General features: G+C 46.3%; 1 protein-coding gene across 2 annotated transcripts in view; it reads right to left on the reverse strand.

Annotated features, from left to right (window-relative positions):
* Positions 1-315: 315 nt before the first annotated feature.
* The window catches only part of LOC144487891 (villin-1-like), a 52,095-nt gene continuing 36,491 nt past the window's right edge, over positions 316-15,919 (reverse strand). For both annotated transcript variants that reach the window (XM_078205942.1, XM_078205943.1), the window contains exons 16-20: positions 12,772-12,916; positions 11,057-11,245; positions 6,781-6,846; positions 4,597-4,737; positions 316-1,319 (exon numbers count right to left, since the gene is read on the reverse strand). In XM_078205942.1, coding sequence (XP_078062068.1) covers positions 1,206-1,319; positions 4,597-4,737; positions 6,781-6,846; positions 11,057-11,245; positions 12,772-12,916 — 655 coding nt within the window. In that variant the 3' untranslated portion in view covers positions 316-1,205. The remainder of the gene's footprint in view (positions 1,320-4,596; positions 4,738-6,780; positions 6,847-11,056; positions 11,246-12,771; positions 12,917-15,919) is intronic.

A 15,919-nucleotide genomic window follows, 5' to 3' on the forward strand; every position in this document is an offset into this window, starting at 1 on the left:
TACAGTACAGGTGGTGGCCATTTGGCCCTTCGCGTCTGAACCAACTCTCTAACAGAGCAGCTTACCCAGCTCCACCCTATCCCCGTAATCCCCTGCATTTACCCCTAGATTCTATGGACCCATACAAACTCTGGGTTTTACCAAATGACATGACTGTCAGTGAATAATATATTGCGGTACAACTACAGAATCACTGCTGAAAAAGAGGGGTATGGAGAAAGCTACGTCACGCCTCCAGTTATCCCATTCCACACAACCTCTCCAGTGTAATGCTGTAACATAGCCCCCTCCACAAAAACAACAAATTGCACAATTCATTTCAAACTTTTATTTGTGGACAATTCATATGCAAATACATCTAATTGCACCGTTAGTAGTTGTGGTGAGTTAACACACATTTCGCTAATGGACACTATGTTATTCAGGAGACATCCGCACTCATCTCCAACCCAAAATTAGAAACATTCTCCACTTCCAATTCTTGCTGCTGTCAGCCACATTCCAACCCTGGGAAAGGAAAGGGGTGGGGAAGGCAAAAAGAGTGGATGCTGGTCATGTCTGCGAGAGGTCAGTAACGTGATTTACATGGGGAGATTCGATTTGGACCCATCTACAATGTTCACAGCATCCAGACAATGCTACTGCGCTGTGCTCAAAGAGATAGAGAAAAAAAAAAGAAGTGCCAATGTGTATTGGCAAATCAAAGAGGATGCAGTAGAATGGGCAACTGTACATTGCACAGGTCAAACCCAAAGGATCGAATTTTAATACATCTTACAATTCATCCATGGTATATAAATAAGCAAACATTAAAGAATCTACATCCTCCCATTACATTCTGAAAGCAGCCGCACCTTGTGCCCGGGAATAGATTCATTGCAAGTGTTGATTCTATTGGGTGCTGATGGGACTGAGCTTCTGCCCAATGTCATCAGGGAACCATATACCTGGCGACTATAGTGCTTCCAATAGCCGATTTGGGGAAATGCGATTAGTAAATCTCGACAGTGATAGAAAGCCACTTCAGGACTGTGTGGGGTAACTTACTGGGAACAGAAAGAAAGATTTTGTTAAGGTGGGTTTGGCAGAACAGATTTTAAACAAAGTTAACGGCCTTCCCCAAACAGACATTTGATGCGTCCCTGATTGAATTTTGAATTAATGCGAATCATTTTATTAAATCAGAACCAATTAGTTCACACCCTCTAAAACAATCCCTTTTCTTTCTTCAGGTTTCTCTGTTTCCACTCTGGCATTGCGTTGAACTTCATCCTGGAGGTGTTAAAAATCATCTGGAAGTCTTCATCTGAAAGGTACTCCTGTGGTGAAGGGAAAATAGGATGACAAGGATATCAGCTCAGAGCTACAGGCGAGGAGGATCGTGTATTGTGAAAATATACATCAGTAGAGAATGCACCAGTTTTAGTGAGTTATAGCTCAATGTCCATTCCACATCCAAGCCGACACTTCCAGTGCAGTACTGAGTGAGTGCTGAGTATTGAGGGAGTGCTGCACTGTCTAGGATCATAGAAACCCTACAGTGCAGAATGAGGCCATTTGACCCATCGAGTCTGCACCGACAACAATCCCACCCCAGGCCCTATCCCCACAACCCCACATATTTATCCCTCTAACCCACACATCCTGGGACACTATGGGCAACTTAGTATGGCCAATGCACCTAACCTGCAGGAGGAAACTGGAGCACCTGGAGGAAACCCACACAGACGTGGGGAGAACATGCAAACTCCACACAGGCAGTGACCCAAGCCGGGAATTGAACTCAGGTCCCTGGCGCTGTGAGGCAGCAGTGCTAACCACTGTGCCACCCAGACCTATTAGACCAAGCCCCTTTCAGATCTCGAGTACTATAGTGGCGAGTAGAAGAGTCCCTGGTGCTCTGACAAAAACATATCCCTCAGCCAAGATCCCCAACAATGTTATCTGGTCATTATTTATATCCTGTGGGTTACCATTGACCCAAAAACTGGACAAGTCACACAAACACTATGGTTCTGCAGCAAATAACCCACCTCCTCACTCCCCAAAGTCTGTCCACCGAGTGCTACTCCAACAACACAACAACCTGTCCTGGTCCCCCCCATGCCGACACTATAGTTAAGAAAGCCCACCAATGCCTTTCTCAGGAGGTTAAGGAAATTTAGCACATCTGCTACGACTCTCACCAACTTCTATAGATACATCTGGGAAGGATGCTTTCTATGGTGCATCACAGCTTTGTATGGCTCCTGCTCTGTCCAAGACTGCAAAAAACTACAAAGGGCTGTGAACAAAGCCTCCCATCCACTGACTCTGTCTACACCTCCCGCTACCTCAGAAAAGCAGCCAGTATAATCAAGGACCCCACGCACCCCGGACATTCTCTCTTTCCCACCTTCTTCTGTCAGGAAAAAAGATACAAAAGCCTGAGGTCACGTACCAACCGACTTGAGAACAGCTTCTTCCATGCTGCTGTCAAGACTTTTGAATGGACTTACCTTGCATTAAGTTGATCTTTCTCTACACCCTAGCTATGACTGTAACACAACATTCTGCACTCTCCTTCTCTATGAACAGTAAGCTTTGTCTGTATAGCGCGCAAGAAACAATACTTTTCGCTCTATATTGACTTGTGACAATAAATAAAACATCTCAGTTCATCTGCTGCTGAAACCCTCCGCCTCTGGATGTGACTATTCAATAGCTCTCAGACCACCACCCCATATACTACTCCAAATTTCAGATTTTCCAAAAGTTCTAACTCACACCAAGTGTCATTCCATTAACACCCCTGTGCTCACTGGCTTTCATCTGGTTCTTTCACAGGATGTGGATGTCGCTGGCTAGGCCAACATTTATTGATCATTCCGAATTGTCCCTTGGGAAGGTGGTGGTGAGCTGCCTTCTTGAACTGCTGCAGTCCCTGTGGTGTCGGTACACCCATAGAGCTGTTGGGGAGGGAGTCCCAGGATTTTGACCCAGTAACATTGAGGGAATGGCAACATATCAGGCTGGTAAGTGACCTGGAGGGGAACCTCCAGGTGGTTGTGTTCCCAGGCATCTGTTGCCCTTTGGTGGCAGAGGTTGCGAGTTTGGAAGGTGCTATCCAAGGAACCTTGATGAGTTCCTGCAATGCATCTTGTACACACTGCTACCTGGAAGAGGTAAATAGGTTGCCAGTCAAGTGGGCTGCTTTGTCCTGGATGGCATCAAGCTTCTTGTGTTGGAGTTGCACTCCTGATTTGTGCCTTGTAGATGGTGGACAGGCTTTGGGGAGTCAGGAGGGGAGTTAATCTCTACAAGATTCTTAACCCCTGACCTGCTCTTGTAGCCACAGTATTTATATGGCTAGTCTGTTCAGTTTCTGGTCAATAGTAACCTCCAGGATATTGATAGTTGGAGGGGATCACTGAATTTCAAGAAGAGATGGCTAGATTCTCTTTTTGGTGATGGTCATTGTCTGATGTGTGGCACAAATGTTACTTGCTGCTTATAAGCCCGAATATTGTCCAGGTCTTGCTGCATTTGGACATGAACTGCTTAAGTATCTGAGGAGTTGCAAATGGTGACCATTGATCAGCAAACATCCCCAGTTCTGACCTTATAATGGAGGAAAGGTCATCAATGAAGCAGCTGAAGATGGTTGGGTCGAGGACACTCCCGAGGAACTCCTGCAGTGATGTCCTGGAGCTGAGATGATTGACCTCCAACCAGCACAACCATCTTCCTTTGTGCCGGGTACGACTCCAACCAGCGGAGAGTTTTCCCCGATTCTCATTAACTACAGGGTCCCTTGGTGCCACATTGGATCAAATGCTGCCCTTGAGGCAGCCACTCTCACCTCTCCTCTGGAGTCCATGTTGAACCAAGGCTGTAATGAGGTCAGGATCCTGGCGGAACCCAAACTTGTTGGTGCTGCTGATGACCCCTTCCATCAGTTTACTGATCGCGAGTAGGCTGCTGGGGCGGTAAATGGCCAGGTTGGATTTGTCCTGCTTTGTGTGTGTACAGGACATACCTGGGCAATTTTCCACCAGATGCCAGTGTTCCATCTGTACTGGAAGAGCTCAGCTAGGGGCACGGCATGTCCTGGAGCACAAGTCTTCACTGTTGCTGGAATATTATCAGGGCCCACTGCCTTTGCAGTATCCAGTCCCTTCAGCCATTTCTCGATATCACGGGAAGTGTCAAATCCAGTTTTATAATCACTCCTGTGAAGTGCTTCCAAATATATTACATTAAAGGCGCTATGTCAATGCAAATTGTTCTGACACAAGTGCTGTATCAATGAGAGACCAGGGTTTCTCCTTGTGCAGAGGAGGCAATCAGAAACACAATGGACGCTTCCATCCCCTCCCCAAACACTGGAGCCACGAGGGGAGTGTTGCCTGATGCAGCAGGCACTGGGAGTCCCCCTCCGCCCCCCCCCCCCCCCTACTCCCACAGTGCCCGAATTACTCTGTGACCTGGCATTTATTTCTTCTCTGCTTTCATCCACTTTCCTCAGTTACCCCTCATTCTCACGGATCCCAATTTCCTCTCCTGCTCCAATCCCAGTGAGAGCACAATTCCCATTCTGATCTTTGTCTGACTCACCTCCTTCCTTGTTGCGTCCAGTCCCTCAGGCAGCTCCTCGGGCTGTTTATTGATCAGTTGCTCCGCAGGGTAGGTCCGCAAGGGTCCTGTCCCGGAAGATACACCCTCATAACTTATAGAAAATTGAATTTTCTTTAAGTCCTGGAGAGGAGGTTGGGGGGGTGGGGGGTGCGAAGGAGGCAGAAAAAAAAGGGTTAAAGTAAAACATAAAACAGAATTATGTCTTGAATCCATAGAATCCCTCCAGTGCAGAAAGAGGCCATTCAGCCCATCAAGTCTGCACTGACTCTCCAAAAGAGCGTCCCACTCAGGCCTATCCCTTCCATCCTATTACCGTAACCCCATGCATTTACCTTGGCTAATTCATCGAACCCAGACACCTGTGGACACTAAGGGGCAATTTAGCATGGCCAATCCACCAAGCACCTGGAGGAAACCCACACAGACACTGGGAGAACGTGCAAACTCCACACAGACAGTGACCCAAGGCTGAAATCGAATCGGGGTCCCTGGCGCTATGAGGCAGCAGCGCTAACCACTGCGGGTTCAAGTTCCCTCCAGAGAGTTCAGCACTAATACCCCAGGCTGACAACTACAGGACTGAGGGAGTGCTGCACTGTCAGAGGTACAGTCTTTTAGATGAGATGTTAAAAGAAGGCTCGTCTACCCTCTCAGGTGGGCTTTTCTTTTTAATTCATTCACAGGATGTGGGTGTCGCCGACTAGGCCCAGCATTTATTGCCCATCCCTAATTGCCCTTGAGAAGGTGATGGTGAGCTGCCTTCTTGAACCATTGCAGTCCCTGTGGCGTAGCTACACCCACAGTGCTGTTAGGGAGGGAGTTCCAGGATTTTGACCCAGTGACAGTGAAGGAACGACGATATATTTCCAATTCAGAATGGTGAGCAACTTGGAGGGGAACCTCCAGGTGGGGGTGTTACCAGGTATCTGCTGCCCTTCTACCTTCTAGAGATGGTAGAGATTGTGGGTTTGGAAGGTGCTGTTGAAGGAGCTCACTCTTTCCCCATAATCCCACAACCTTTTTCCTTTAGAACAAAGAACAATACAGCACAGGAACAGGGCCTTCGGCCCTCCAAGCCTGCGCCGCTCCCCAGTCCAAACTAGACCATTCTTTTGTATCCCTCCATTCCCACTCTGTTCATATGGCTATCTAGATAAGTCTTAAACCTCTGTGTAAAATATGTCCTTCTGATATCGGTGTTAAACCTCCCCCCTTCGCCTTGAACCTATGACCCCTCGTGAACGTCACCACCGACCTGGGGAAAAGCTTCCCACCGTTCACCCTATCTATGCCTTTCATAATTTTATACACCTCTATTAAGTCTCCCCTCATCCTCCGTCTTTCCAGGGAGAACAACCCCAGTTTACCCAATCTCTCCTCATAACCAAGCCCCTCCATACCAGGCAACATCCTGGTAAACCTCCTCTGTACTCTCTCCAAAGCCTCCACGTCCTTCTGGTAGTGAGGCGACAAGAACTGGACGCAGTATTCCAAATGCGGCCGAACCAACGTTCTATACATCTGCAACATCAGACCCCAACTTTTATACTCTATGCCCCGTCCTATAAAGGCAAGCATGTCATATGCCTTCTTCACCACCTTCTCCACCTGTGACATCACCTTCAAGGATCTGTGGACTTGCACACCCAGGTCCCTCTGCGTATCTAAATTTAAATATTTATTTAATTCTCTTTTGAAAATTACTATTGAATCTGCTTCCATGCATCATCAGAAAGCACCTTCCAGATCACAACAGCATGTGGAGTACAAAAAAATTCAAGTCCCTCTGATGTTTTGAGATATTTATAAATCGCCGTCCTCTGGTTAGTGAATTTTTAAAAAAAAATTTATGCCATCAAAACCTTTCATGATTTTGGTACCTCTATCAGATCTGCATTTAACCTTCTCCACACCAAGCACCACCCCCTGCAGTCTCCCAAACACAAGTCCCTCGTCCCTGGCATCATTCTGGTAAATCCCACACCCTTCAAGGCCTCAACATTCTTCAAAACCAGTCCTGAAACGCTAACTCAGGTTCCTCACTCCACAGATGCTAAGTATTTTCCAGCATGTGTCTTTTGGAACCAAAAGGAGCTCCTTATGTGAATATTAAAATTCAGAGTTATTCCCCACATCCTGTTTTGCTGTGAAAAACCTGCTTACCTCCATCAGTTCATCAATAACTTGAGGATCGTCCAACTCGGTCTTCATCTCTTCATATTTTCCATCCTTAGAAAAGGAGAAATAAAGAGAGGGAAATGTGAGTATCAGAATCCAATCTCACTACTTTCCTGGTGCGGTACCGAGGGAGTGCTGCACTGTTTGGAGTGCTGTCTTTCGGGTGAAGACGTTAAGCAGAGGCCATATGTGTGTTTGCGTGGATAACAAAACTTGGAAGGATTGTAAACCATGAAGAACTTCAAAAGCACAGACGTCTTGTTGAAGTTGTACAAGACATTGGTAAGGCCACACTTGGAATACTGTGTATAGTTCTGTTCACCCTATTATAGGAAGGATATTATTAAACTAGAAAGAGTGAAGGGAAGATTTACTAGGGTGCTACCAGGACTTGATGGTTTGAGTTATAAAGAGAGGCTGGATAGACTGGGACTTTTCTTTGCTGGAGCATAGGAGGCGGAGGGGTGATCTTAGAGGCCTGTAAAATAATGAGGGGCATAGATAAGGTAGATAGTCAATATCTTTTCCCAAAGGTAGGGGAGTCTAAAACTAGAGGGCATAGGTTTAAGGTGAGAGGGGAGACACAAAAAAGGGTCCAGAGGGGCAATTTGTTCCACACAGAGAGTGGTGAGTGTCTGGAACAAGCTGCCAGAGGTAGTAGTAGAGGTGGGTACAATTTTGTCTTTTAAAAAGCATTTAGACAGTTACATGAGTAAGATGGGTATAGAGGGATATGGACCAAACGCAGGCAATTGGGAAAAGCTTAGTGAGTAAAAACTGGGTGGCATGGACAAGTAGGGCCGAAAGGCCTGTTTCCATGGTGTAAACCTCTATCACGCTAAACCGGTGAAGTGACAGATAAAGTTCAATGCAGAGAAATGCGAGGAGATTAATCTTGGTCGGAAGAACATTAGGGCAAAAAGGGATAAAAATCTTTAAGGGGGGGGGGTGCAGGAGCAGAGGGAGCTGGGTGTATCTGTGCACAGATCACTGAAGGTGGCAGCACAGGTGGAGAGAGCAGTTAATGAAGCTTATAGTATCCTGGGCTTTATTAATAGGAGCAGAGTACAAGAGCAAGGAGGTTATGCTGAACTTACACAAGACACTAGTTAGACCTCAGCTGGAATGTTGTGTACAGTTCTGGGTGTCGTGCTATAGGAAGGATGTGAATGTATTGGGGCGAGTGCTGAAGAGGTTTGCAAGAATGGTTCCAGGGATGAGAAACTTCAGTTATGAGGATGGATTGGAGAGGTTGCGACTGCTCTCCTTGGAGAGAAGGCGGCTAAGAGGAGATTTGATAGAGATGGTCAAAATCATGAGGGGGCTGGACAGAGCAGAGAGGGAGGAACGGTTCCCACTCGTAAAAGAATCAAGAACAAGAGAGAGCACAGATTTAAAGTAATTGGCAAAAGAAGCAAGTGTGATGTGAGAAAAAGCTTTTCCACCTCGCGAGTGTTTTGGGTCTGGAATGCACTGCCTGGAAGTGTGGTGGAGGCAGGTTTAATTGAGGCATTCAAGAGGGCATTGGATGATTTGAACAATGTGCAGGGGTCCGGGGAAAAGGCAGGGGAACGGCATCAAGTCATGATGCTTATTTGGGGAGCTGGTGCAGACACGATGGGCCAAATGGCCTCATCTGGACCGTAACAATTCTGTGAAAGATCCCAGGGCTAGGATTTCAAAGAAGAACGGTGGAATCCTCCGGTATCCTGGAACCATATTTCTCTCAACCAATGCAATTGTTAAACGACATTCTGGTTATTTAGATCACGGTTGTCTGCAGGGGGCTGCTGCAGAATTGTGAAGTGCTGTGTGACATCCTGAGATCATGAAAGGCGCTATCCTTTTCTTTCAAAATTCATTACATTCTCCCAGAAATAGGTTGGCTGCTGCGATGGCCAGAAAGACATTTTCTTACATCTTCCTGCCTAGGAGACCATTCGGCCCACCGTGTCTGTGGTGACAGACTCACAATTACTCCCACTCCCCCTGCCATTTTCCCCATAACCCTACAGATCCACCCTTTTCAAATATTATCCAATTTCTTTTTTGAAAGTAATTATTGAATCTGCTTCCAATGCATCTTAGATTACTCCCGTGTAAAAACCAAAATAAAAAGAAATCTCCTGGCTTTTATGCTTATTATTTTTAATCCGAGTCCTTTCGTTTCCCTTCGGATATAGAAACTGGTTCACTGTACCCATCATCAGTAACCCACTACCTTCTCTGCTCCAGGAACAATTCCAGGTTTGAGTCCCTCACCCCTGAAACTGTTCTAGTAAATTCCTCTTGCATCCTCTCCAAGGCCCCCTCATCCTCCCTGAAGGAGTGGTGCCCAGAATGGGACAACGCTCTAGCAGAGGTCTAATCAGTGATGTCAAAAAGGTTTAGCACGGCCCCTTTTGCTCGTTTACTCCAAGCCTCCAGTTGGAATCCTTACAGTGCGGAAGGAGGCCATTCAGCCCATCGAGCCTGCACCAACAACAATCCCACCCAGGCCCTATCCCTGTAACCCAATATATTCATCCTGCTAATCCCCCTGACACTAATGGACAAATTATCATGGCCAATCCACCTAACTCGCACACCTTTGGACTGTGGGAGGAAACTGGAGCACCTAGAGAAAACCCACACAGACACGAGGAGAATGTGCAGACTCTGCACAGACAGCAACCCAAGCAGGGAATTGAACCTCGGTCCTTGGCACTGTGAGGCAGCAGTGCTAACCACTGTGCCACCTATATATAGCCAAGTTTACTCTACACCTTTGAATGGCCATACCGCCATATTCATATAGATCTGTCCTGATCCAGGTCTCTGTTCCTGCACCTTGCCCCCTTTGGTTCCTTTCCATGAATATGCTCAATGACTGAGGATCTGCAGTCCACTGGGGTAGAGAATTTTGAAAACCCACAACCCTCTGATCGAAGGAAGTTCTCATCCCAGTCCCAGATGCTTAATGTCTTACCCGGAGACCGCAGGCCCTTGCTTTAGATTCACCAGCCTGGAGGATGATGATATTTATCCTGTCAAGCCCCCTTAGCAATGTGTACATTTCAATGAGATCAGGCCTCATTCTCAATGCCAGCGGAAAAAGGCCCATTTTAGTCAATTTCTCCTCAGAGAGAGTTTATTAGTTGGCTATCAGTCTGGGAGAATCATTGCTGCACCTCCTCAAAGTATATCATAAGGAAGGGAGACCGAAACGCTACACTATTCCAACTGCGGTCTCATTAAACCCTGTGCAATTGGAGCAAGACTCCCTTATTCTTGTACTCAACCCCTTTGCAATAATGGCTAACGTGTAGCATTGGGATTGGTTAAAAATAAGGGGTTGCTCATTTAAGACAGAGGAGACGACATTTCTTTTCCTGAGGGTCACTAGTCGTTTTGGCTTTTCAGGAAGAGATTCTTTGAAAACATTAAAGGCAGAACGAGATAGATTCTTGATTAAAAAGGTGAAAGGTTATTGGGGGTTGGTAGGAATGTGGGGTTGAGATTACAATCAGATCAGCCATGATCTTATTGAATGGTGGAGAAGGCTCGAGGGGCCTACTCCTCATATCTAACCTCTTGCTGAATGTGCGGGGTTACGGGGAGTTTCAGTAGGAAAGCTGCTCTGACGAGAGCTAGCAAAGACAAGACAGGCCAAACGGCCTCCTTTTCTGTTGTAACCATTTCCGAGCTAGCTGGAAACTAAATCGCTTGATGTTGGGAATCCTGCAAGCATGGTTTACTTGAGAAAGGCTATACTGGCACTGGAGGGGGTGCAGAAGAGATTGATTCCGGAGTTGAGAGGGTTGGCTTATGAGGAGAGATTGAGACTATACTCATTGGAATTCCGAAGAACGAGGGGAGATCTTATAGAAACAGATAAGATTATGAAGGGAATAGATAAGATAGAAGCAGGGAGGTTCTTTCCACTGGAACAAAGGAGCATGGCCTCAAAATAATGGGGAGCAATTTTGGACCGAGTGGAGGAGGAACTTTTTCACCCAAAAGGTTGTGAATCTGTGGAATTCCCTGCCCAGTGAAGCAGTTGAGGCTACCTCATTGAATGTTTTTAAGGCAAGGATAGATAGATTTTTGCATAATAAAGGAATTAAGGGTTATGGTGAGCGGGCGGGTAAGTGGAGCCGAGTCCACGAAAAGATCAGCCATGATCTTATTGAATGGCGGAGCAGGCTCGAGGGGCCAGATGGCCAACTCCTGCTCCTAGTTGTTAGGTTCTTATGGATTAGATACAACACCACCTACTTACATTCCACAGAAATTGATCCCAGCCCATGAACCAGCCAGTGAAAGTTGGGGGCTCAAAGCCTTGCTTGACGATTACGATTGGGGTGTCAGTGTCACGCTTGCATGGATGGGTGTCAAAGTATTCCTGTGCAATGACAATAGAATTCTTCTTCTCGTTTTCATTGGCTCCTTTACCGATCCACAGAAAAATCTGCCAAGTGAGAAAAGAGAACATTTAGCTTCCAACTCAAACAAGACTGGGCCTCTTTTCTCTGGAGACCCAATCATAGAAACCCTACAGAAGGGGGCCATTTGGCCCATTGAGTCTGCACCGACAACAATCCCACCCAGGCCCGATCCCCGTAACCTCTCATATTTACCCCGCTAACCTACGCATCCTGGAACACTAAGGGGCAATTTAGCACGGCCAATCCACCTAACCAGCACATCTTTAGATTGTGGGAGAAAACCGGAGCATCCGGAGGAAACCCCATGCAGACAGGGGAGAACGTGCAAACTCCATGCAGACGGTGACCCAAGCCAGGAATTGAAACTGGGTCCCTGGCACTGAGGCAGCAGCGCTAACTATTGTGCGGAGGTCTCGAATATTACGGAGGGGTCAGATGGGATAGACAGAGATATGATGTAGTAGCTTGGCAGTCCAAAACTAAGGGTAATTAACTCCAAGATAGTTACCAATAAATCTGATAGGAAATTCAGAAGCTTCTTTACCCAGAGAATGATGAGAATGTGGAATTTGCTACCTCAGCAAATGGGTAAAAAGAACAGATACATTTCAGGGGAAACTGGAAAAAACACACCAGGGAGAAAGAAATGGAAGGATATGCAAATAGGATGAGACGAGAAGGATGGCAGGAGGCTTGTATGAAACATGAACATAGACCAGTTGGGCCAAAGGGTCTGTCCCTGGGTATATGTTGATGGGGGAAGGGGGAAACATACAGCATAAGCCACTGTACAGCACTATTTGGGTCCATGTTTGTACCAGGCAAGTAGCAACCATCATAGAATCCTTACAGTGTAGAAGGAGGCCATTCAGCCCATCAGATCTGCACTAACTATGACAGAATACCATCCAGGCCCTTTCCCATAACCCCACAAATCCCCCTAACCTATACATCTTGGGACACTAAGGGGCAGTTTACCATGGCCAATTCACCTAACCTACAAATCTTGGGGCACTAAGGGGCAATTTACCATGGCCAACCTACCTGACCTGCACATCTTTGTGGAGTGTGGGAGGAATCCGGAGCACCCGGAGGAAACCCACACAGACACGGGAAGAATGTGCAAACTCCACACAGTCAGTGACTCACAGCCGGAATTGAACCTGGGTCCCTGGCACTGTGAAGCAGCAGTGCTAACCACTGTGCCACCCGGCTATGCTTCATAATGGAAGGTGGAAGAGAGATATGGACAGGGGGTAGGCAAATAGGTACTTCCAATGGGATTGTGGCTGATGTACATCTTCTACCTGCTTTTGCATCCCCAATAACCCTCACCCAACAAAATAAAAACCTAGCAATCTGTAATTATTGATGGAGACAATAAATAAAACACAAACTGGCTGGGAGATTCCAATATGGGCTGCACGATCCTTATAGCTGCTTCCACACTGTATCCAACAAACTCCAGCACTGACCCAAGACCAGAACTCCAAACTAATTGCAGGGATGAGATCTCACGCGTGACATTATAATTGTTTATTTCATAAACCTCTTCCCAGGTGTCCAACAGCATGACATCAGAATCATCGAGGTCTTCCTGGGTGAAATCCCCAATCTCCGTGGCAACAAAGCACCCGGTCTGGTTGGAGCATTCAAACAGGCGTGGAACAATAGCATCAAACTCCTCTTGTAGCCTGAAATGAAAAGCGTCACTGGTAATTGCAAGAGTAACTGAGAGATCCGTCACCCTGTTTGCTTCAGTCTCCACTCACCGGAGGAAGGAGCAGTGCTCCGAAAGCTCGTGATTCCAAATAAACCTATTGGACTTTAACCTGGTGTTGTGAGACTTCTTACCGTGCTTCAGTCTATGCAACGACTTAGTTTTAAGATATTTCTGCCGATGCAACTGACTCCGACTGCATGTACCATCAGAAGGCGAGAGGTCAACTAAAAATTGACCGCATTCCTGAAGGGTACACAATGCAGGCAAACAAGTTTTCCACAACAGCAGCTGCAAGGATTGTTTTTCTACGACAGAGACAGACTGTGAAAAACATTTCCAATAACGAGATAATGGTTGAAATATAGTTTGGATTTTAGCGTGCGTGTGTTTTCTCAGTTTGAGATCTGTTCGGGTTCAGTACAGGGGGCCTGGCAGCAGAAGCCAGTCTCCAAATTTGCTTTTGTCATGTTAATCTTTTTAAAGTTCTGTTCAATAAAAGGAAAACCATTTTACAACTCGTATCAGTGCTGTCCCCGTGTCGATTCAAACAAATGAATAGACCCAATAGTATCATCTTTACTGTCCATTTGTCCTAATCCAAAAGGAACAGGAGGCCATTCAGCCCCTCAGTCATGCTCCACCAATCAGTGGGATGGTGACCATGGCTGATCTGTGCCTCAACTCCAATAACCAACCTTAGATTTGTATTCCTCACCATCTTTACCCAAGAAAAGAGAAGTTCTAATTGACCCCCTGTAGGATGAGGGGGGATGATTCCAACTTTTCATGATCTTTTAAGCCATGAATGTTCTCCTGGATTTTACTCCTGACTGGCTCACATGTGGCCTGCCAGAGGAAATAGTTTCTGCATATTGTAGCCAGTGGGCTATTGTCGAATGCAAAAATGGCCTAGCAAAGGATAGGGCATTGCTATGGCTTGATGGAAAATATGGCTAACTTCGAGACATAAGGTTTTAACTCCAGCTGAGCACGTGGGCTGCTCAATGGGTGATAGTTTCATTCTAAATCGATCAAATGGACAGAAAGCAGATACAAATGGCACTGCGCCAAGATCTTAGGACACTGCCCTAAGGCCAGGCAGCCTATAAGAAACCAGCTTGGATGAGCTTCAAGTTTTTAGGTGTCCAGATCACCAACAACCTGTCCTGGGCCCCCGTGCTGGCACTATAGATAAGAAAACCCACCAATGCCTTTATTTTCTCAGAAGACAAAGGAAATTTGGCACATCAGCTATGACTCTCACCAACTTTTACAGATGCACCATTGAAAGCATTCTTTCTGGTTGTACCGTAGCTTGGTATGGCTCCTGCTCTGACCAAGACCACAAGGAACTACAAAAGGTCATGACTATAGCCCAGTCCATCACGCAAACCAGCCTTCCATCTTCCCACTGCCTCGGCAAAGCAGCCAGCATAATCAAGGACCCCACACCCCCAAGACATACTCTTCCACCTTCTTCTGTTGAGAAAAAGATACAAAAGTCTGAGGACACGTACCAACCGACTCAAGAACAGCTTCTTCCCTGCTGCCATCAGACTTTTGAATGGACCTACCTCACATTAAGTTGATCTTTCTCTACACCCTAGCTATGACTGTAACACCACATTCTGCACTCTCTCTCCTTTCCTTCTCTATGAACAGTATGCTTTGTCTGTATAGCACGCACGAAACAATACTTTTTACTGTATACTAATACATGTGACAATAATAAATCAAAAATATGCCTACGATAGGCCTGCATGTGTTTATGCCAGCCTCAAAGAACAAGTACTGGTGTTTCATAGAAACACTACAGCACAAAACAGGCCCTTCAGCCCCACAAGTTGTGCTGAACATATCCCTACCTTTTAGGCCTACCTATAACTCTCCATCCTATTAAGTCCCATGTACTCATCCAGGAATCTCTTCAAAGACCCTATTGAGTTTGCCTCCACCACCACTGACGGCAGCCGATTCCACTCGCCCACCACCCTCTGTGTGAAAAACTTCCCCCTAACATTTCCCCTGTACCTACCCCCCAGCACCTTAAACCGGTGTCCTCTCGTAGCAGCCATTTCCACCCTGGGAAAAATCCTCAGAGTCCACCCGATCTATGCCTCTCAACATCTTGTATACCTCTATTAGGTCTCCTCTCATCCTACATCTCTCCAAGGAGAAAAGACTGAGCTCCCTCAGCCTATCCTCATAAGGCATGCCACTCAATCCAGGCAACATCCTTGTAAATCACCTCTGCACCCTTTCAATCTTTTCCACATCCTTCCTATAGTGAGGCGACCAGAACTGAGCACAGTACTCCAAGTGGGGTCTGACAAGGGTCTTATATAGCTGCATCATTATCCCCGGACTCCTAAACTCAATCCCTCGATTGATAAAGGCCAGCACACCATACGCCTTCTTAACCACCTCCTCCACCTGCGGGGCCGATTTTGGAGTCCTATGGACCCAGACCCCAAGGTCCCTTCTGATCCTCGACAGTTTCAAAGAACAGAATCCACAGAAGAAAGAATGAACCTCAAGCTTGATGAATTTGGACCCCTCTTCATGCCTGTCCAGTACAAGTGGATAGAGAAATCCCTACGGGTCAGATGTGTATAGTAATTAAAATCTATGTTTGTAAAATTATAGAGTTACAGGGGAATAGAAGCATTGATTTGTGATAGTGATAGTGAGAGAGAGAGAGAGAGAGAGAGAGAGAGAGAGTCATCTTGTAACAGTCATTATTTAAAGTTTTGTTACATTTTCCTAATAAGGTGTGATTTGATTTAAAGATGAAGCTTTTGGGTCGATCAATTAACCGGAGCAAGGGTCTCGGTTAACACCCATCAAATTCTTTAAAAAAAATATGAAACACCTCAAATCAGACCACCTCCCAAAATTCTAAACTCGTGAATAAGGTCCTGGTACAAAACAACCCCGTCCACCAAAATCAGATCTTCATTCGGGTTAATGTCAG

The sequence above is a fragment of the Mustelus asterias genome, unplaced genomic scaffold, assembly GCF_964213995.1.
Source record: "Mustelus asterias unplaced genomic scaffold, sMusAst1.hap1.1 HAP1_SCAFFOLD_1102, whole genome shotgun sequence".
NCBI lineage: Eukaryota > Metazoa > Chordata > Chondrichthyes > Carcharhiniformes > Triakidae > Mustelus > Mustelus asterias.